Source organism: Mesoplodon bidens (genome assembly GCF_964165515.1).
Source record: "Mesoplodon bidens genome assembly, chromosome: 1".
Taxonomy (NCBI): domain Eukaryota; kingdom Metazoa; phylum Chordata; class Mammalia; order Artiodactyla; family Ziphiidae; genus Mesoplodon; species Mesoplodon bidens.
In genome coordinates, this window is record NC_138176.1 from 27346756 (window position 1) to 27368989 (window position 22234).

General features: G+C 57.1%; 1 protein-coding gene across 1 annotated transcript; it reads right to left on the bottom strand.

Annotated features, from left to right (window-relative positions):
• Positions 1 to 5941: 5941 nt before the first annotated feature.
• TRIM8 (tripartite motif containing 8) lies at positions 5942 to 20392 on the bottom strand. Its single transcript, XM_081251545.1, has 6 exons — positions 18778 to 20392; positions 9552 to 9647; positions 8981 to 9214; positions 7691 to 7722; positions 7441 to 7556; positions 5942 to 7087 (listed from the first exon to the last, which is right to left on the bottom strand). Exons 1-6 carry the CDS (start codon positions 19345 to 19347, stop codon positions 6480 to 6482), a joined length of 1656 nt encoding a protein of 551 aa, XP_081107671.1. The 5' UTR covers positions 19348 to 20392; the 3' UTR covers positions 5942 to 6479.
• Positions 20393 to 22234: the final 1842 nt, after the last annotated feature.

Sequence of the window (22234 nt, forward strand, 5' to 3'; positions counted from 1 at the left end):
GAGAGCCCGGTAGCCTCTAGCCCACACGGCTCCCCTGTAAAACTCAGAGCCCCTGACAGCCCAGGCATTTGGCATTCATTCATCCATCCATCATTCATTCCTTCGGCAGATATCTCTTGAGCAGAGGCAGCGCCCCTGCAGTGCCTCATGTCCTGGCCTGTTCACTCTTGCCTTTCTGACCTCACCACTCCCTGCTCTGCCCCTCACCCACCCTTCCAGCCACTTGCCCACTGCTCTTCCTGAAACAAGCATCTTCTGGCTCCAGCCTTCGTTGTTGTTCCCTCTACCTGGCACACTCTTGCTCCAAATATCCCCAGATCTTGCCTCCTCACATTCTTGAGGTCTCCACTCAATGTCACCTTCTCAGCAAAGCCTTCCCCGACCACCTCCATTTATAAAAACTGCCATGCCCCCTCACCCCTACTGACAAGCCCTATCCCCTTCACCCTGCTTTACTTCCCTTTATAGGACTTATCATCAGCTCACATTTATTGATTTCTTGCTTGTCAGCTGTCTCTTCCCCACCAAGTTATTAGCTCCAAGAGGGCGGAGTTTGTCTGTTTTGTTCACCAGTGTATCACCAGCATTGGAATAGAGGCCAGCATTAGAAGGACATCAATAATTATTAGTTGAATGAATGAATGAAACAGGTAACGTCTTACGCTCTGAAAAATATAAAATGACTAATATTTCATGTCCTCCAGGGGCACACAGTCTAATTGGGCATGCAGCCTGTAACCTGACACAATTAGTTAAAATACCAAGTGAGAGTGTTAAGTGCATGGGAGTGAGGCTGGCCCAAAGGAACACGAATATCGTGATAGCTGTCAGTGCCCAAAAGCGGCCTACGCCAGCACCGTCCTGGCATCTCACATGCATCATTCATTACTCTTCATACCCCCTCTGGAGAGGGGGGGGGAAGAATGCACAGAGGAGGTGAGACTCTGAGGTTCAGTAGGCAATCCAGGCAGAGGGATCAGCAGAGCCACTGGGGCATGGAACCACACGGGCTGCTGGAGGACTGACTCTAAGCCTATGATCTGATGGGTGGAGCCCGGGGAGCTGCAGCTGGTAGAGGTGGCGTTTGGTGTGGCTGGAGAGTCCCTATCCATTAGGCCATGAGCTGCCCATTTGCTCAGTGCCCTGCAGCAGGCACACATATGGAGAGTGATGACAACATCCGATTCACAACCAGGCAGCCAGGGCACCCACGTGTCAAGTGACTCACTGCCATTTTTTCCAGGTGGGCTAGAAGTTCACACCACCCTTAATGCTTAGTTCTTGGAAGCCTGCTCCCTTGTTCCACTTCTTACCTGCAATTCTGAGATGTTGCCCATACCACCTCTAGACCCCATTCTACAAACTGTTGAAAACTATGCCACACCCTACCCGCCACGTCACCCTCTACTTGCCTCAATGTAAATAGTGAGAAATAACTTATGGCACTGAGCCGATGGGTTCTCTCTCAAGAAAGACCCAATTGTTGAAGATGTAGTGCAAAGAGAAGTCATAAATATCCCAGTTTGCTGCAGTTGAGAGGAATTTACCACACAGCAATTAAGGAAAACTGGTTCTCTGTAGGGGAAACATTCAGACTCCCAATGCAGAATTCTGGGGTAAGTCCACTGCCAAGTCCCTGAATCATAAATGCCAGGGACAGGGGATTTTAGGGAAGAAGTCCTGGGCTCGTAAAGGCCTCCCTCACTCAGGGGATGTGATTCTCATACACAGAAGAATATGGTAGAGGCCAAAGCTCTACCCACCAGATTTCTGTTGGTTCTCTGTAAGAGCTTTCATTGTGGAAGGGGTGTCTCGAGGTTGTACGTCACTGGAGGAATTCAGACAGAGAGTGAATACATCCTTCCTTGGAAGGGAAGCAAGCCTTTGGGGTGCAGATGGACAGGGTAGAGTACTGGGGGGAAGAAAGAGAGATATCGAAGGAGAAGCTGATGTGCTTAAGGCCAGGTCCCTTCCTGACCCAGGGCTATAAACCTCTCACCAGGAGCCCCCAACCCCAGCTGCCTCTGCCCTCACACTGATCTGTTTCCCATTCCCTGCAGCTTCCAATGAAGTTTCTAGACTCTTAGCCCTGAATCCCAGCATGCTGGCTCTTGTCCCAGCATTTTGGCAGAGTATAGGGAAGAGGCAATCCAAGGGTGCCCTCTATTTCCTTCCTTGCCCCTTTAAATGGAAGAAACTGGATTCAGAGGGTTCTAGAACCAGTGCCAAGATCCTAGGTTCCAGAGCCCACTGTTTCTAAAGCACCTCCAAGGAAGAGATTTCCAGCATCCTGCAGGGAGAGCCTCACCTCGGAAGAGGGCTAGAGTGTGGTGGGGTCTGTCCAGGGATAATTTTCTTCCCCCCCTTACCCCACAGCCCCCATTTCCTTGTAGGTCTAGAGCACTAGGTTGGGGAAGGACATGTCCTAGACCGTCCCCCAACCACACACCTAATTTACATAAGGCAGAGGTGGGATGGGGTAGGAAATCCCCCAGGGGGCTAGTCTGGTCCTGAAAGTGTTCATGGGCTCTCCCCACCCACCCTCATATGGGAGCAAATGAAGGTGTCTGAGGAAAGGCATGGTGACAACCACAGGGTCCGAGTGGGTGGATGTGAACGGGGCCTGGAAGAATCCAGAAATTAGGTTAGAACGCGGGAGCTCGACCTCCAGAGAGGGCCCTGGGGCGCTGACACAGCGGCCTCCCCGTTCAGGGTGTTCCCCGCTGCCCCATCTGCCTCCCCCGCCCCCAGGGTGCCCTTTGAAGCCGGGAGGGGGCTTTGATCTGGGGTCTGCCCGACTCTCAGCTGGCCGGCCAGGTGCGCTGGGGGAGGGGCGGAGGGGCCGACCATCCCCCCGGGCCTCACCCTCCCCGGGCCTCACCCTCCCCCGGCCCCCTGCACCCCGCCCCCTCCCCCCACCCCGGGCAAGGAGACTGTTTCCGGCTGTTGCAGGAGGGCACCCGAGCACCCCGACTCCACGCCTTGCAGCTGTTCCCCAGCTGCCCGGCCCCACCCCAAAGACAGCTGGGAGAGAGGCTGGGGGTGGGGAGCGGGGCGCAGCTGCTCGGCTCCGGGGCTGGGACCGGGGAGGGCGGCGACATGAAAGAGCCTGGACCCGCCGGGGTGGCGGGCGAAGGAAGCCCCCAGGCGGTTGCCTCCCTGCGGGTTCCGCACATCTGGCCCACAGGAGCCAGGGAGGGGGGAGACGCGCTCCGCTCCTGACCACCCAGCCCTGCCTGGAATGGGGAGGAGCGTCGCCTGCCCGGAGGGCGGGGGACGGGAGGGCACAGCCGGGCGGGGGCTGCGAGAGCGGTATCTCGGAGTCTGAGCGGTTAGCCGAGGGAGGGACAGGGCGCGCCTGTGGCTGTGAGGTGTCTTGAGTGTGCAGGGTGAGGAAGGCCCCCACGCCTTCTCCAGCTGGCCCTGTTCCTGGGGGCACCTCCAGCTTTCCTGGCCTCCTCTGCCCCTGACCCTTTTGGGAGGTGGGTGACAGCTGCTCCTACAAAGCCAGGGACAGCTGGGTAGCTGGGGACAGCTGGATGGGGTGAGCGTCTCCCGGCTTCCCTGGCTGCCCAGGCACTCCAGGCCATACTACACAGTTAGCTGCTTGGCCTACAGCCTATGTGCCTGGGTGTCTATTTGCTGGGATGGGCTTTCAGAGCTGGAACCTGGTGGGATTCAAGCTCATCCCGCTACCACCAGTCTCCCCTCCATATCCCAGTTTCATTGATGTACCTGGAGAAAGAACCTCTTCCATCAGCTAAAACAAAACCAGGCCAAGTGGGAAAGAAATTGGGCAGCTTTCTGTCTTGGCTCCCAACTCCTGGCACAGAAGATGTCCCAGGGGTCCTGACAACCAGAGAAAGCGACAGTGAGTCAGGAGCAGATGTGAGTGGAGTTAAATGTCTATCTGTCCACCAGCACCTGGCCGCAGGCATCCTTCCACCCTGGGTTGGAAGGGCACTGTGCTCCAGCCATCTGCCTCCCCTCAATAGCCCCAAACAGGTGCAGGGGAAGAGAAAGGGGCAGGCCAGCTGTTGTCATCATGCTCCTGGCTCTGGCTCCTTGCCAAAGTGGAGAAGGGGGAGAAGTGAATCAAGGGTCCACCCACCCCCACACTGAGTCATTTTCTACTCCCACAGGATGGGAAGATGGAGGCACTAGACCAACACTTTTGTCTGGCCAGCCCGACTGGCCGGTGGACATGGACAGACCATGTCCTCCAATTTGAGCGCTTATTTTTCTGAGAAGAGGGGTGACTAAGAGTCGGTGAGGGTTGGACCCCTGATGCAGGACTTACCCATAGTTCCCTGTCTTGCTCTAGGCTTTCTGGGGTGGGAGGCATTCCGGCTCAGATTCTACCCAGACAAGGGGAAAGAGAATTAGGCACCCAGGAAAGGTTGACCCTCCTACTTTACATATAAGCAGATCCATGCAAAGTGTTAGGCAACAAACCAGAGATCCAGCAACCCCCTCACACCGCTCCTGCTCCAACAGAGGAGGGCTTGGTGTGCCCCAGCCCCTCCTTCCAGCCCACGGGTCCCTGAGACAAGCAGGTCCCTGGCCAGTCCCTCATGGCAGCACTTCTGAAACCCCAGGATGTGTCAGAATTACCAGGGGGTTAAAAATGCAGATTAGTGGAAATTCCCTGGTGGTCCCGTGGTTAGGACTCCGTGCTTCCACTGCAGGACTGCAGGGAACATGGGTTCGATCCCTGGTTGGGGAACTAAGATCCTGCATGCCGTGCGGCGTGGCAAAAAGCCAAACAAACAGGTTCCTGGGCCCTCAGTGATTCCCACTAAGTCCAAGTAGGGCCCCAGGACTCAGCCCTAACAAGCTCACAAGCATGCTACTCTTTGAGAAGCTCTGCCAAAGGGGATGAGGGTAGGATGTCTTTTTCACCTTGTTACCCTAGCACTGTGCCTCCCAGAGCACAAGATTTTCCTGCCTGCCCTCCATCCATGCTCAGGGGCAGGGGCTAGAGCCCAAGTTACCAAAGGAAGCATGGAGCTGAGTGACCCTCCCCGCTCCCCTCCCCCAGTGGGGGCCAAGGCTCAGTTAGACTAAATTCCAAGAAGATAGGGTCTGCTCCACTTCTGTGCCCTTGGCCCTACACAGTGCCTGACGCTTAGCATGTGCTTAATAAATATTTGTGGACTGAAGGAGGTAAACTCTGCAAGACTCATAGAAAGGTATTTCTTCCTTTGTCTGTCCTTGCTAAGAGCATGTTGGCAGAAACTCAAAGGGATGCCGGGGCCCATGCGGCCGGGGGCTGGGCCTAGGAGGCCCTCAGCAAATATTTGCCAAATGAACCCAAGGCTGAGACAGACGTAGTTAGTGCCTGATGAACTGACATTCACAGGCCTGGAACAGGCTAAACCCCGGAGAGAATCAAGGCAAGGAGGGCAGGGGCTTCCATCCCTAGAGGGGCCCCTCCCCACACCAACGCCTGAAGACCCCAGGCCTGGGGGAGTTAGGGGTAAGAGGCGAGGCAGGGAGTGGGACTGCGCCATTATGTTTATTAGAAGGTTGGATTTCGGTGTGTGCTCTAGACAGATTACAGAATAAATACCTGCGCCTTGAGAACAGGAAGTCCACGATTCATACAAAGTGCTCACTACAGGAAGTCGCTGTGTCAAAATCCAGGCAAGGACCCAACTCCAGGCAGCCCCTCCTCTCCCGCTGACCTCAACAAGGGCTGTGCTATGGTTTTTTATTTTATTATTTCTTTTATTTCTCTTTATTATTATTAATATTATTATTATTTGCTTTTGCTGTGGTCACTATCATTGGCAAGTTTCCTTTCCCCTTTCCTGGACATGGGGGTTCCTGTCTTTAAGATTCCATTCTGAGGCTGAAGGTGCCAAAAGCTGCTTGAGAAGTGGCCTTTGAACTCCGTCTGGGAGGATGGTGAGAAGGAAGCAGGAGAAATCATTCTTGGTTTAAAAAAAAAAAAAAAAAAAGCCCCACAATCTACAGGTCATTCCCTATTTAGTCAGTGATCAAACTGCCCAAAAGAAAAACAAGAGGAGAAGCAGGCCAGTGGACACTGGTCCCTCCTCCCAGGGCTGGCTGAGGAGAGTTGGAAACTGCCCCTACCCCCAAGGCTTTAGGGGAAGCTGAGGCTCCTTCTAGCCACGGAGCTGGGTAGGGGAAGGAGTGGAAGAAAAAAGGAGAGACAGAGAGAGAGAGAGAGCTCAGCGCCTTGAGGTAGACGCTTTCCCAACTCCAGAGCCACCTGTGGCCCCGGCCCAGGCCAGCTCCCACTGTCACCTCTGAGTCCAGGAGATTCGTGATAAAAAAAAAGATCAAAACAAGCCCCAAACAAAACAAAATCCAAAAGGAAAAGACTTGGGGAAATGAAGGAGGAAGGGAGGGAGGACAGGAAGGTAGAAGGGCAGGTCTCTGGATGCGTCATTCCCGAGCCACTGGGGGCTGAGGCGGGGAGATTCCCCCAGCGCCCCACCGCCCGCGTAGCGTTAGCTCGTCACGTAGTGTTTGGTGGACGGCTGCCCATACACCCTGTAGAAATCCTGGTGGCCAGGCTGCTGGGAGGCATCGAGCCAGTCTCTGACCGCCAGGCTGGGAAGGGACTGGGGGACGGAAGGTGTGGGCGGGAGCGCGTGTGAGTACTCCTGTGAGGGCACTGTCCAGGGGAAGTGGCCGGAGCGGGGGTAGGGCTGGTGGCCGCCATGGTTGGCCACGGAAGAACAGTAACAGTTGTCCACAGAACAGACGAGAATCTTGCGGCCCCCATACTGGGGGAGCATGGGCTGCTGGGTGGCGGAGCCATTGGGATACTGCGATGGGGGGAACACAGGACTTGAGTGCACTGGTTGGGCGCCGCCCGGCAGGGCCACCAAGTGCTGCGTGGAGCTGCAGGGGCCCAGGGGCTGCCCTGACTGGCCCTCGCCGCTGGCTGTGCTCGCTGCCCCATACTGGCTGCCCACAGGGCCCGACGACGTCTCTAGGAAACTGGCCTCAGGGAAGGCCGTCGAGTGCTTGCGCTTTTCCGCCCCAGAGCTGCTCACACCACAAGGGTACAGGGGGATGCTCTGCAGGAAGGGCACCGGTGTGCTGAAGGGGCCTGTGGAGAGTTTGGGCAAAAGTCGGTAAAGCCCCTGTCCCAGGCAACCCAGGCCTCCTCTCCCCCGGGGACATTTTCCATCTGTAGGACCAAGCACAATACATCATGCACCATCTTGATGCTTGCTACTCCGTTAGAAAGCAGATACTACTATCATTCCCATCTTACAGCTGAAGATGCTGAGGCTCAGGGAGGTGCTACGGCTTGCCCAAGGTCCCACAGCTAGAAGTAGCAAAGCAGGGATATGAGGAAAGGTCTATCTGACTAGGCCAGGCTGCCTGTCAGAAGGAAGGTTCTGGCATTTACCCCTGCCCAAAGGGTTCTCTCCCTTTGATTGAGGATCCCACCCTCACCTTCTAGCATCTTCCGTAGCTGCTTCTCCTTCTTGGCCACCTCGTTCAGGAAGAGCTTGGAGTTCAAGTGGCCGATCTTAGGGGGAGAAAGGCTGCTGCCTGTGCAGGTCTGGGTCCTGGGGGCAGTGGACGGGGCATCTGCTGTGAGGAGGTATCACCGGTAAGCCCGCCCTACCTCCCCCCAGTGGGCCTGGCCCTTCCTGCCCTCCCGCACATGTGTTCCCCTGAGGGCTGGTTGCCATCTGCTCACCTGTCCATTAGGATTTTCACAGACTTGGTGTTCTAGAGGGAGAGAAAAGGGTTAGTCAGTGGGAAAGGCAGCATGAGAGAGCTGCCCCATCCTCTCTCTCCCCAGGCAGGGCTGACCTTCTGATTCTGGCCGGAGCGTGGCAGGGGCAGGAGGTGGGGTGCCTCCATTTTCAGAAGATTGAGCACTTGCTATGTGACAGACAACACTGTAAGTGCTTTCTATACATCTATCATCTTATCTAAACAACTACCCTAGGAGGAAGGTTCTGCAAGCACTCAATCTTTTACCCAAAATCTTTGGGGCAAGATGTGTTTTGGAATTTGGAATTTGGGGGACTTTAGAAGGGAAATATGATGCCCCTATCATAATATGTGATTACAGTGTAGGACACTGTAATCTAACACATCAGTGTTTCTGCAGCGATATATATATATATATATATATTTTTTTTTTTTTAGCCACGCCTCGTGGCATGTGGCACCTTAGTTCCCTGACCAGGGATCGAATCCCTCCCTTGCACTGGAAGAACAGAGTCTTAACCACTGGACTGCCAGGGAAGGCCCAGCAATATGTTTCAATATTTGTATCAAGTAAGGTCAATAAAGGCCATAAATTGCCAGCATCAGTTCAGGTCAATTTTTGCTGTTAAATGAGCTGCTAGAACATTTTTCTTTCAGTTTTCAGAGATTTTTAAAAATGTGGCATTGCGGGGAACAGGTAATAGATCTGTACTGTCAACCCCACCTTATAAGTGAGGGAGCTGAGGCCTAGGGAACATATATGACTTGCCCAAGGTCACAACGCTAGAAGGAACCGGGTGGGAGGGTTCTGAATCCATGAAGGCTGGCTCCAAAGCCCTGTGAGCATACTGGTGGAGGGAACCAGTTGGGGAGCAAAGCATCACAGACTCCAATTTAGAAATGCCCCTTGGGGCTTCCCTGATGATGCAGTGGTTAAGAATCCGCCTGCCAATGCAGGGGACACGGGTTCGAGCCCTGGTCTGGGATGATCCCACATGCCGCAGAGCAACTAAGCCCGTGCGCCACAACTACTGAGCCTGCGCTCTAGAGCCCGTGAGCTACAACTACCGAAGCCCGTGTACCTAGAGCTCATGCTCCACAACAAGAGAAGCCACCGCAGTGAGAAGCCCGTGCACCTCAACGAAGCGTAGCCCCCACTCGCCGCAATTAGAGAAAGCCCGCGCACAGCAACGAAGACCCAATGCAGGAAAAAAAAAAAATCTTAAAAATGCCCCTTGGGTCCCACCAACCGGTCCCAGGCCCAGCCCACCTTCATGAAGCTGACGTCCTCCGTCTTGTCGAAGAGCAGCTGCAGGGAGCCCAGCAGCTTCTTGGCCTCCTGCATGCGCTCCCCGAGATGCAGCGCCTGCGCTGCGTTCTCGCTGCAGAACTTGGCCTGGGCCTTGTCCAGGACCTCCACCGTCTGCCGCAGGTCCTCATCCAGCAGCTGGTGCAGCTTCTCGTATTGCAGCCGCACTTCCTCCTTCAGTTGGCTCACCTTCTCCTGCGGGCACCGGGGCAAGAGTGGGTGGGCAGGTAAGTACTGGGGACTTCTGGCTGCTGCTCCTGCCTGTCTCACATCCTGGATGGGGGAGTCTGGGACCCCAAAGCCCCAGGCTGCCCAGGGCTCCCAAAGGCAAAGTCTGACCTGCCAATCCCCCACTGGTAGCACAGGGCTCTGGACAGGTACCCTGGCACCAGTGGGGGGCTCATCCACTGACGGTTCATTGAATGACTGACCAAGGGATTCCTGCATAGAGCCGACCACGCAACAGATCCTAGCCCAAGGCCCAGTACCCAAGCCGCCCCCACCCTCATACCATGGGCTTGGGCTTAGCTACCTCCACCAGGCGCTTGTCTGACTCGAGTTTGTACAGTTGGTCCTCAATGTCCTGCTCTCGCTCCTCCAGCCGGTCCTGCTGCTTCATCAGCATCTTCTACAGAGACAGTTGGGGTCGGGGCATCAGAGGAATGGGTGAACACCATCCCTACCTCTACAGAACAGACTCATCCTATGGATCCTTTTTCCCAGATGACGTAAAATTTCTGCCCCCCAACCCCTTCTGGCTCCCATGCAATCCCAGGGGCCTGGTGATAACTGTCTGGCCCGCCTGTTCCCAGGACGAGAAAGCCTGGAATGCTTCCCACACATATCTAAACCATAAACTTTCTGAGGGCAGGGTCAGGCCTGCCTCTGTTGTAAGCACTTTTCCTGTATAGACTTATCTAATCATTCCAGTAATGCTATGAGATACATACTATTATTATCCTCATTTCAGAGGAGAGGAAACCAGAAAGGTTAAGTAATTCATCCAAAGTCACACAGCTAGTGTCAGAGCTGGAATACAAACCTAAATGACCAGGTAGTAGGGTCTGTTCTTATCCAAGTCATGCTGCCTCTCTCTGGGGAGCACCATCTTAGAAATGATGCCGAGGGTCACACAACCTTCCCGGGTCTCACAGGCCCTCTGGCCCGGTCCAGAGATCTCACCTGACGTTTGCCTTACACTTGGGGGGCATCAAGCCAGCCAGCTGCCCCCTTGCTTGCTCTTGATGCTGAGAGCTAAGCCTCTGAAGTCCTTGCTAACTCCCTCAGCCCCCCAGTTGGACCTGGGTGGAAAGGAAACTCTGGCTCTCCTAAGACCCAAGGTCAGTCTGCTGGAAGGTTCTGGACCATGCTGCTCTTCTCAGCCCTTAATCTTCTGTCTCTACAACCCCTCTCTTCCCAGACCTGCCTATCCCAGCTGTTCCAGCCGCCCTGTCATCCTCCCTTGCCAGACACACCTCTTCAAACAGGGTCTCTCTCCTGCCCAAGAGCCCTCGATGACCCCTCCTTCCAAACTCTGTAGGCTCTCTTACTTACAACCTGATTCTCCCAGCCAGGTGGGCTGGTATCCTGTCCCTGACACTGCAAATCTGAACTCCCTGCACCCAGCTGATGTTTTTCTGCAGCCCACAGTGCCTTCTCCCCATCCCTTGTCTATCCTTCAAAGCCCAGCTTAAGGCCCTGCTCCTCTAGGAAACTTTCCATGGCCCCTGCTCGGAGTCTGTGCAGGACCCTCCCTGTCCTGGCCATACGAGGGGCTGTCACATTCTGCTCTCCCTCTGTAGCTGTGCTGTCCAATACAGTAGCCACTAGTCACATGTGGCTATTTCATTTTAAGTTAGTTAAAAATAAATTAAATTGAACATCAGTTCTTCTGTTGTACCAGCCTCATTTCAAGTGCTCAATAGCTACATGTAGCTAGTGGCTAATGTACTGGACACCACAGACACAAAACATGACCATCTCACAGAAAGAGCTATAGGACAACAATATTCTATAGTCTGACCAACTGCAGTCTAATCTCCAAACAAAACTCAAGGCCTCTTGAAAACAAGGCTTTGCTGCTGTATTTTTCCACTTCCCTTCCTAGCCGGGACCCACAAAGGCCCCAGCACCCTACAGATGCATAATGTGTTTCCTGAATAAACCCATGGGTTTTGCGCACAAAACAAGGTTTGCAAAGCAGATTGCACAGAACCTAGCTCACAGTAAGTGTCCACTCAACAAGAAGTGGTTTTCTTCCTCTGTGTGGACCTCAAAGTGACCCTCAGGTTTGACCCATGACCCCCACTCCTGTCCACACTCAGCTGGCTTCCAAAAGACAAGCTGCCACCAATCCCTTCCTTATTCCCCCAAACCCCTTTACACATGGGGAAACCAAGGCCAGCCAAGAGAGTTCAGTGACCCTGTTTTGTGTTGGTGGCTACCCTAGAACCAGGGCCGTGGGGACAGGAGGAGGTAGGGGGTGAGGCTCTCAGATTCTGAGCTGGGAAAGCCTGGGGCAACCCCCCCAACAATTTGACCTTTCAGTGACCCAGGACAGTACCTTAAGAGACAGCCCTAGGAGATGTTGCCCTGCCCCGCCCCCCCAGCCCAACATGCACATGGATCTGCTGCCAGCCTGAGAGTCAGAGCCTGTAGAGAAACACAGCTGGCTGGGCGCAGGAGCAGAGGTAGTCACACACCCTCCCTTCCTGTGAAACTGCCCCCAGTCATGTGAAAAGGGCAGGCGGCACCCCACAGTATGGCCCACCTACACGCATACAACTGCACGCACACACACAAGCACATGCCATCACCTGGGTGAGACCCCCTCGGGCACACTGTCACACACACACAGCCCTGCACAGTGAAGGCTGGCCCTCCTGAAGGCCCCCGACGACTAAGGGAGGCCTGCCTGAAGGCAAAGTGGCCAGGGTACCACCAAAGGATATGACACCTTTTTACCTCCCCTGTTACAACTGGCCCTCAATTTTTTGCCTGCTGGCTGCCTCGTCCCCACACTCGGGAAGCAGTCCCTCCAATCTGGATGCATCTCAGGCTCCAGGCCACTCCTGCCTTCCCAGTGCCCAGGATATCCGAGAGCCCAGGCCCCAGCCACACACACACATCTGTGCACCAGGGTCTCCCGGCCCGACTACTTTTCATGACCAAACCCACTGGTATCAGAGTAGAGGTGCACCTGGAGCTAAGTCCCAGACGAGGGGCAGGAGAGAGGCAGCCCCAGAGAGGATCTCAGCCCCGCTTCCCTCGGAGGCCCGGAATGGGGCTGTTCACTCCCACCCTCCAGACCCGTGGGAGGCCGCTGTCCCATTCCCCTGCAACCCGGTCAGGGAGTTCATGGCTGACCCCTCAGGGCACAGCCAAGGGAGGCACTTCCTGTCCTGTCCTGGGGAGTGGGGCTCAGCCCCTTCCGCCATCTAGGCTTTTCTCAGATCCTTTCCTGGCAGCATGGCCACCCCGGGACCCTGAGGTGTCTTCCCTTGGCTTCCGGGTCCAGGTCCTGGTTCCTGCCTGCCCAGAGCCCTCTGGGGTGGAGCCCAGTCCAGGTCTAGCAAAGGCAGTGGCCACACTGCCTAGCAGGTGGCTGGGTTTCATTGGCCCTCCCCCAGCTCAGAGGCCATCGGGCTTCTCTCTCCACTACAGGGGGAAGGGAAGGACCAGGAATAGGAAGGAAACTGGCCAGGGAATGCCCGCCAGGGAGGGCTGGGAGGGGGGCCCACCATGGCCAGCTCGCCCTTGCAGGAATGGCGCTCCCTCGGGGCTAGGTGATCTTAATCCTGCCGCAGCCAACACCGGGGGGGGGGGGGAAGCAGGGGGCGGGGGGACACTGCTACCTCAGGCACTGGAAAATCGGGGTGGTGGGGAAGAAGGGAAATATCCACTTGCTGCCCCTTTATTACCCCTCACCTCGATTCCACCAGTGAATGAATCAGGTTGCTGAGAAGCTGGGAGATGGGGAACAGAGGAAGCAAGGACCCCTCCCCACTACCAGCAGCCTCCTTTCCATCCCAACCTCCCAGAACTACTGAGAGCTGAGGCTCCACTGTCCACCTGGGAAAAACCCACAGCTGAGAGATTTCCCAGCTTGATTCAGGGCAAGGCCTCTCAATGTGGGGGAGGGCACCTTACAAACTGCTCCCAGCCCACAGTGGGTCACCTGGATTGTGGCACACCTCAAGTGTGCAGGTACAGAGTGGAGACTAGAATGGTCTAGACTAGGAGCACTTGAGGGACCAGGCCTCTAGCAGGGGCAGGGGCAGTTGGAGGCCCAGCACCACGCTACACCTGCTGACCCAGGTGTGACCTGCTTACTCCTGTCCCTGTCCTTCCCCAAGGACCTAAGGCCTTCCACGGTCTGCTCCTGGGTCTGTGAGGGCAAAAGCATCAGGAAGACTTGGGGGCACACCATTCCCACCCCTCCAAGACCCTCATATCTGTCACCTAATGTTCTAGACTCTGCTTTGAGCTGCTCCCTCCAAAGCCCCTCCCAGCCTGGAGAGGGGGCAATCATGAGCCCCTTACATTCCCGCCCTGGGAAAGCCTCACTCACAGCCCTCTGGAGACTGACTGGCCAGGCCCAGCTGGCATTTTTGATGCCAGACTGGACTGGGCAGACGGGTAAGGCCATTGGGACTCTAGGCTGTATAAAAGTTAATAAATGATAATAATAAAACCCTCAAGTCAACCTTGAAGAGAAGCAAAGTCAGGAGGGAGCAGGGCCCCAGGATCTGGGCCAGAGGCAGACCTCAGGTTTGTAGATGGGACCAGAGCTGGGGCCAGCAGCCCCTGGGATGGGGTGGAGGCGGGAAGAGGGCGCTGGGCTGCTGGAGTACCTCTGCCTGCTGGGATCCCTGCCCAGATGACTCTCATGCCAGCTCCAGCTCTGGATGAAGCCCCAGCTCAGAGCTACCCCCTCCTAACCTCCTCCCCAGCTGCCAAAGCCGCCCCCCACTCTCCCACATAAGCCCTTGTCCCAGGAGTACGTCAGCCTCCCCTCTCCCTGGGCCACAGCACTCCCTCCTGGTCTCAGCCTTAGTTGTCCCCATGCCTCAGCCCCTACCTGGGGCTACCATGTGGACCCCCAGGCTGCGGGCAATCACAGACCGAGAGAGAAGAGGCTACAGAGAAGGAACCAGGGGCAAGGAGAAAGGCAGCACCTCGGAGGCAAGCCCCGGCAGACCCCAGAGAGGGTTTCCCAGCTGCAGAGTGGAATTAGCTTTTGCCATGCAGAGAGCACTGCTCTGGGGCAGCAGAACAAAGAGGCGAGAGAGAAAGCCCCCCTTTGTCTGTGTTTGAATGCCAGGCCAGCCGGGAAGGAAGGCTTTCCCAGAGCCAGGGATAAGGCCAGCCAAGGCTGCCTTCTCGGTCCAGGGCTGGGGCCCAAGCCGGGCTCCCCTTCTTCCTATGACCACCCCGAATGCCCACAACACAGCATCGTAGGATCCATCCGGGCTTCCACCTCCAAAGCCCACCACAGGCAACAAGCTCGGCGAAGGTGAGTCCCCTCCCCTCCCCAACACCTCCACCAGGTGAGAAAGTCACAGAAGACTCACACCCACCAACCAACCACCATCAGGCAGGCAGTCACACACTAGCGCCGTCAACGACAGGTATGTGTGCACCCTCAACTTCAACTCGCAGGTGAACGGCAAGCAGGGCACCCTCCTCTAGCTCACACACACACACGTGCACGTCTTCCCGACCCCAAAGCCACACACAAGACAACTCTGTAATTAAGTCAATCACTCACACTGCACCTTCACAGAGATACACACGTTGAGATACAAAAAAGTAGTCCCATGTGAGATGCACAACCAGACGCACTGGTTACACATGCGCACACACACACCTGCAGACAGACCTGGATGCAGAGGCACCCAGAGCTGCAGCAGGCAGAGTCATCAGCAGGGCGTGCATGACAGGCGTCTGGTCTGGCTGTGTCAGCAGGATCCTGGGGTGGAGGTGGTGGGCTGGGCCTCCGCCTCAGGCTCCTCTGTCCGGGGCCAGGGAGGAAGGCCAAGCCAGGCCCCCTCTTCCCAATCCTTCAAGATGGTCAAGGAAGGAGCAGCCACTTGACCCTCCCACCTCCCACCCCACCTCAGACCTCAGGATTATGGTCGGGGGCAGCGGAGAGCGGTGGGGTCCGTACTGCCTGAGTCAAGCTGCAGCCACAGCCTGGCTATAGCTGGGCCAGGGCAGCTCTCACTCCCAGAGCCCACTCGGAGACAGACACATGGGGTAGAGACCTAGGATCCCCTCCAGGGTCCCAGGGCAGCCCCTCCGGCCATGGACAATGTGAGCAGGATGACTTCACCCCCAGCAGCTGCAAACCCCAAACTGGTCAAAGAAGTGGGATCCTGTCCCCAGAGAACATCTCTTCTCAACTCTAAACCTTCGAGAATGCAAGGAACAGGGTCCTGGGAACATTTCCAACCTCAGTCTGGGGTACTAGGAATGACACAGAGGCACAGCTATGACCTGAACACACACACATACCCTGCATAGCCCTTCACAGATATAACTAGGCCTTATCTTGGATCTTCTTTCTATGTTGAAGGAGGTCATGAGACAGAGGTGCTCCCAGCTCATACCAGTCCCGAGTTCCTCACATGAACCCCTAAACCCAGGGGCTGGAAGAGGGTTTGACTACCTAGGGCCGCCACACCCGAGTCCACCTGGATATCCCAATCTTGGGCCCTTAGCCTCCCATAGCCCCAAGGGAGAACACATTTGGGGTCTAGGCATGTCTTAGAGTGGTCTCTGCGGTCTACCCAATGGGCATCCAGGCCTCATGGCAACGTGGCTTACACATTGGCTTCCCAAGGGCAGAGTGGGGCGAGGACTTCGAAGGCCTGACTCTGAGACCCCCTGCTAGTCCCCTGCTGGGCGGAAGCCCTACTTGCATTCCTGCTGGGCCCCAGCTCTAGGCCGCTGCACAGGTGGGTGCTTTGAGTATGCGTGTGGAGGACCACCAGGGGGAAATTGATCAGCGTTTCCTATTCCTAGCCAGTAGGGCATTTCAGCAGCCCCTGCCCCTCCCCGGGACAACGGAAGAGGAAGCACAAGAAGCAGAGCTGTATCTTAAGGTGTGTGCCAGGTTTCCATGCTTCTGCTCCTGCATCTGGGATAATTCTGTTGCCTTCATCCATGGTACCAGCAGAGGCCCTTTAAGACAGACTCCCTCCCACAAGGGAAAAGAGGCCCAGGAAAACACCCCTCCCCATGGCTAGCCTAGAGAGGATGGAGCGCAATGGGTTCTTCCATTCAGGTTCTTTGTGGCTCACCCCCTCCCCTGAGGGTGGGGCCCCTCTTCCTACTCGTTCAATAAGTCCAACTCACAGTGAGTGGCACTGGGCCATTGAAGGGTTTCCAACTCCAGTGCCCTGGGACACCAGAGAGAGTCTGGAGGGCCTGGGGTAGGGGAGCCTGGAGAGGGACGAGACTCAGGCTGTGGGGCACAGATGCTGAGCGCACAGAACTGCACATCTGGCTGTGATGCAACCCACTACTTCTGAGCCTGCCCACACCAGGAACAGGAACGAACACAAGAACACACACACACACACACACACGCACGCACGCACGCACGCAGACGCACACACATGGAGCTGCTGACAAAGTTCAGGGCCTGCTTCCATTCAGTTCCTTCCATGAGCTGGGGGATCAGGGACCTGCCGGTAGGAACCCCAGGGTATACTCTGCATATGTGTGCCACCCCCATCCCCCAACTATACAGACAGGAGACAGGTGCATTTGAGGGCAAAGCAGACAGTCTCAAAGACACTCACAAACACAGACTCACATCTGCAGACACTCTCTTACTACCAAATCAGGTAAAATTGTGCTTTCTCCCCCACCTAAATGAAAGACACCTGAGCACTCCAATACAACTAAGGGCAAAGCCGTGGGTGCAGGCACACATTCACTCATCACCCTGGTTACTGTCCCCTCTTCTGTGCCTTTCAGCCCCATCTCCACCTTTCCCTTCCTTTCATTTTCCACTGTCAATCCCAGGACAGAGAACTGGACAGCCTTCCTTTCTCCTGCCTCTGCACTTTTCCCAGCCTCCTCCCCAGCCCTTGCATCTTTATTAATAGCAGCATCTTCCCAATACTAGGGAAAGTCTGGGCTCTGCCTGCCCTGGGTGGGGGGCGGAGTACACTAGGGGCTCATTTGTTCCCCTAGGCCTCTGCCTTTTCCAACCCTGGTGGTGGGGGAAGGCTCTTCTCTCCATCCCCCACCCACACTTCCTTTAAGAAACCAGAGGCTCTGTCCTGGCACAAAACCCCAGAGCTAGCCCATCCGATTAGAAACTAATTATACAGCAAATTTTATTTGTTATCCCTGCCCTCAGCCTGTAGCAACCCTCCTGCCTTTTGTTAGTGGTATGTGTATGTTTTTTAATTGCTGAACAGTGACTCATTCTGACTGGTCCCCCCTACAGGAAACAGCCCCCATCTACAACCGTCCCCTGCTCAGAGCTTCCTCATAACCAAGCTCCCCACTGGCCTCGACTAGCGTCCAGGGGCCCCCACCCATAAACACTCCCAGTCCTACCAAAGCCCAACCTCACCCCCATGATATCACACCCAGGCCCCAAGCTGGGGCTTGAGATGGCTCAGACAGTCTCAGGCCAACCCCTTCTTTCTGGTATGACTCAACCCTGAAAGCCAGGGGACCTGGGAGGAACCCAGGAGGAGCCCCCCTCCACTGAAGGGGACGGAAGTATTGCTTCAGTCCAGCTCCAAAGCCAGGCCAGCCCCAGAGGCCTGAGGGGGAAGGCGGTTTTGACATTGGCCGCTGCTACAGGGTGTATACAATGGGAGGGGATGCGGTTCCGTAATCACCCAGCCGGCAGCCCAGGGGAGCCAGCTGCCTGAAACCAGATTGCAAGGCGGCTCAACCTTAAACCCACAGGATTCTTTTTCCATCTTCCACTTCCCCTCCCCAAATGTGGGAGGGCTGTGATAGAGGGCTGGGCTGGGAGAAAAGCGCTCAGGGTGATGAAGACATACTTTAAGGTGTGTTCATGCAGACGCGTGCAATACGCACAGGCACACAGTGGGCAGAGATTCTCACACATGGAGAACGGGCTATGGGGAATAATCCGAATAGCTGAGATGCTGTCCAGTGATGCTGTTGGCTGTCCAGGCCTTGGCCAGATAGATACCAGGAGTTCTGCTCTCCCTCCGCAAGCTCCCCCTCCAGCCCCCCGCCCCCCCCATGTGTTTCCACTAGGGCTTGAAACTAACATGGCTGCTTTTGTTTACTTCCTCATTGGTATGCCAGCATCATGGATCATGTCAGCCACAGCAGCGGCACCAGGACACTCATTACATAAACAGCAGCTGGAGAAGCAGGACCTGGGTCACTCCCTTTAGTGACTTCCCGTAGGGCCTACGGAAACAACGCCGGGGGAGGGAGCTGCGCGCAAAACAGAAAAGCAACAGCCAAACTCTACCCCTGACAGCCCCACACCTCAATTCTATAAATGCCTCACAAGATGCCCCCCGTGAGCACAGGTGCAGGAATTTATCAAGTACCGATCGGGGACCCTACTTCCCAGGACCTTGCCTCCAAACTTACAGAGTAGGAGTTTGGAAGGGAACCTCTGGCCTGATGTCACAAGAGTCAGCCTGTCCGGATGGGTGATCCCCAGGCGGTAGGGAGTGTGTGTATGTGTGTGTGTGTGTGTTGTGCGTGTGTGTTGTGCGTGTGTTTGTGTGTAGGGTACTTGCCCGGATCTCATTCCTCCGGATCTCCACGTCGCACACCGAGTGTCCCTGATGCGCACCGCTGTAGTAGCAGCAGTACTGGCACACGGCCACCTGCTCGGCCTCGCAGTGGTAAAGGCGGTAGGCGTTGTGTTGCGGGCAGCTCCAGGCCCGCACGTCGTCCGCCTCCACCAGGAGGTGCCCGCGGGCGGTGGAGGGCTGCTGCAGGTGCGTCTGCACGTGGGACTGGCAGCAGGGCGCCTCGCAGCGCAGGCAGACCTTCTGCGCCGGCAGCGGGGGGCCACGGCGGCAGAAAACGCAGTGCAGCGCCGCCGGCGGCTTCTCCACGTGCAGGGCGTTGAACTTCTCCACGATGTTGGTGAGCTTCAGGTTCTTCTCCAGGCCCGGCTTCTGGTTGTAGGCCTGGTTGCACTCTGGGCAGCGCACCAGGCCGCTGTCCTTGGCCCACGCCTCGCCAATGCAGCCCCGACAGAAGTTGTGTTTGCACGGCAATTGCACCGGCTCCACGAAGACATGCAGGCAGATGGGGCAGATGAGCTCCTCCTCGAAGCAGTTCTTCCAATTCTCCGCCATAGCGGCTGCGGGCAGGGGGCCCGGGCAGGTCTCCCCAACTCCCCAACTCTGGGGGTCCGTCCGGTGCCACTACAGGCCCACCAAGCCCTGAGCTCCGGGCCCCGGCGGCCCCGAGAGTCGCTCAGTCACCAGCGCCTTCCGCGCGCCCGCCCCCCAGAGGAGGGAGCCTCGGTCCTCACGCAGCGCGCGCAGCCGGCTGCGTCTCCTCCTCCTCCTCCCGAGCGCCTAGCGGGAGACCGCGGACTGCGCCAGGGCCGCGGCCGGGGCACCAGCCCTGGAGGGGAGTGCCGGGGTCCAAATTCCATATAAGAGGCCGCCTCCCGATCGGCGCGGCTAGGGCAGTGGCGGCCCACGGCCTGCACTCGGCCCCGCGGCTGACATTGGGGCGCGCCCCAAGGCGGACAGAGCCCGGGAGCCGCACACTTCCTCCAGCGACGGCGGCGGCAATGGTGGCTCTCTCCTGGCTCGCCGGCGCCGCGCCTCCCTCGCCTCGTCCAGGGTCTGAGAGGCCGGAGAAGCGAGTGCGGCCGCGCCAAGGACTGCTAGATCCGGACCAGGAGGGCGAGGCAAGCCGGTCCCCGGGCCGCGGCGCGGGCGCCCCCCGGCTGGCCGGCCGTCTGCGGGTGCGAGCTGCGGGACGCAGGCGGGCCGACTCCGGGGCACTGCGTGAGCGCAGGGGCAGTCATTCAGATGAAATTCCAGTCCCCGGCCAGAGACACCAGCCCGCCTCTGCCTTCCTCCTCCCTTCACAAATAGAAACGGAAGGGGGAGGGAGAGAAGTGGGAAAAAAAAAAACCAACCAGAAAGGGAGGGAGAAGAAGCCCCGTCGGTGCTCCGGCCTGACCCCCTCGTCGCTACTTCTGCGCTCCCCCGAGGCCCGGCGCCGGGCGCCCCCGCCGCGAGAGACCCCGCTCTCCGTCTCCGCGCTGGGCGGGCGCCCCGGCTCTGCCGAGGAAAACAAGGATTGATCAAACTAGAAAGGAATTTTTCTCAACTGCTAATGAACAGGAGGCTCGGCTCCCGGCCCTCCCCTCCCCCCGGCCCTCCCCCTTCGCCACCCCGGCCCCCTCCCCCCCCACTTTCTTTTCTTCTCGGCCTCTCCTCCGGCCTTCGGGGCTGCGGTCGGAGCCAGCCCGCGGCGGCGGGGCCGGGCCAAGCCAGTCGAGCCGGACTGCCTCCCTCAGCGCCCAGCCATCTTGGGCTCCCGGCGGCCGCCGCAGTGGCGGCCGGGGGTTCGAGCGCGCTCGCTGGAGGGTCCTGCGGCGTTCTTTCTATCTCTCTCTGTTTTTTTTTTTTTTTTTTTTTTTTTGTGGTGGGATTTTTTTTAAGGGGAGGGCTGGCAGCCTCCCTCAAATTAGGAGAGAGAGAAGGGAGAAAATGCCAAGTCCCGATTTCTCTCCACCTCTGCTCCACCCACCCCGGTTCTTTCCAAAATATAAAAAAAGATTAGAATTGGAAGAAGTCGGCAGAAAGGCGAGCGCCCGCGGCCCCCGGCTGCTGCCCAGGCGACGCGTCCGGGGCGGGCCCGCGCCAGTTGCTCCGTCGGTAGGTCCGTTTGTCCGCCCGCTGCTTCTCATCTGGGGAGGGCACTCCGGGCAGGGTTTCCGCAGCGGCTGTCGCCTCAGAGCTTTATCCTCAGATCAAAAAAAAAAAAAAAAAAAGGAAGAAAAAACCCCCCAACACTCTCATCACAGCCACCTTCAGCCATCTTGCGCGTATTATTATTTCAGGAATAATCTGTTTAATAAAAATAGCTGCGTCTCTAGCCCCCTCCCCCGCATCCTGGGCTCCCCGCCCCCTTTTAATAATGATCTCGATAATAAAAATGATCTGCGAGCCGGGCAGTCCACGGCTGCCTTTTCCTGCCTCGGCTCGCTCGGGTTTCGGCTCTCCTTCCCCCAGGAAGGGGACGGGGGTGGGGGTGCTCGCCGCTGGGGCTGGGGTGTGGGGGGTGCGTCCCTGCTGCCCGCCAGTCGGCCGTCTCAGCCTTAGCAGGGAGGGAAGGGCGCCCTGGCAGCTACCGCACCGTTGCGAGGACGGCAAGCGGGGGAGGGGCCCCGACTCGCGGGACCGGCTGGAGGGATGCACAGAGGTCCCCGATCTTCCCGCCACGGCCCGGCCTCGGAATCTGAGCCCGGGGATAGGGAGGATACAATGGGCTCGGAGCAGAGTGCGGCTGGCAGGGTGGAGACGCGGGCGGGCAGCGGGCTGCGGTGAGCCGGAGTCCCGAGCTAGGGCGGAGAGAGGCGGAGGGTGGTGTCCCAACATCAAGGCCGGTCCCGCTACTCTGCAAGGGGAGGGCGGGGAGACTGGGAGGGGGAGGCGAGGAGAAAGCAGCAGCGCAACAGCGGCGCCTGTAATCAGCACCCGCTGGTTCTGCCCACCCGGCACCGGAGAAATAAGCGGACGCGGAAGGGGGGAGGAGGGGGCGGGGAGTATTGTCCGGAAGTGCTATTACAGCTGCTGGGGCGCCCGGCTCCTCCCCTTTTCCCTATCTGGAGTTGGGGGCTGTTCCGGAGATTGTTCCTGCTATTGGTCTCCAAACTGAGGCTCCGCCTCTTTAAGGCGGGGCAAGCCGTGGGCCTCATGTGACTTGCACTAACTTTGTACCTTAAACATTGGGCATGGGGGTTGAGTTTCCGCGCTTCTTAAAAGGGAGATGATAACATTGCGGGGTGGGACCACTTTTTTCTGGGCCTCTTCACCCATAGCTTTTTTTACCTGAGAGGGAAAGGAGGGTTTGTCAGTCTGCTCATCTGTCAGATGGAACTGAGCAGTGAATTACAAAGGTTCACTGTGCAGCAATTTCCCGATATCCTCAATACTTTCCCCTATATTTCTTTTTTTTTTAAAAAATACGTTATTTATTTATTTATTTTTGTCCAGG

Coding starts and splice junctions, on each gene's coding strand:
- TRIM8 (XM_081251545.1), bottom strand. CDS start 19,347: ATGGCGGAGAATTGGAAGAACTGCTTCGAGGAGGAGCTCATCTGCCCC. Junction 9,215..9,551: donor CAGACAAGCGCCTGGTGGAG/GTAGCTAAGCCC, acceptor CGGTGCCCGCAG/GAGAAGGTGAGCCAACTGAA. Junction 7,723..8,980: donor AGGACGTCAGCTTCATGAAG/GTGGGCTGGGCC, acceptor CTCTCCCTCTAG/AACACCAAGTCTGTGAAAAT.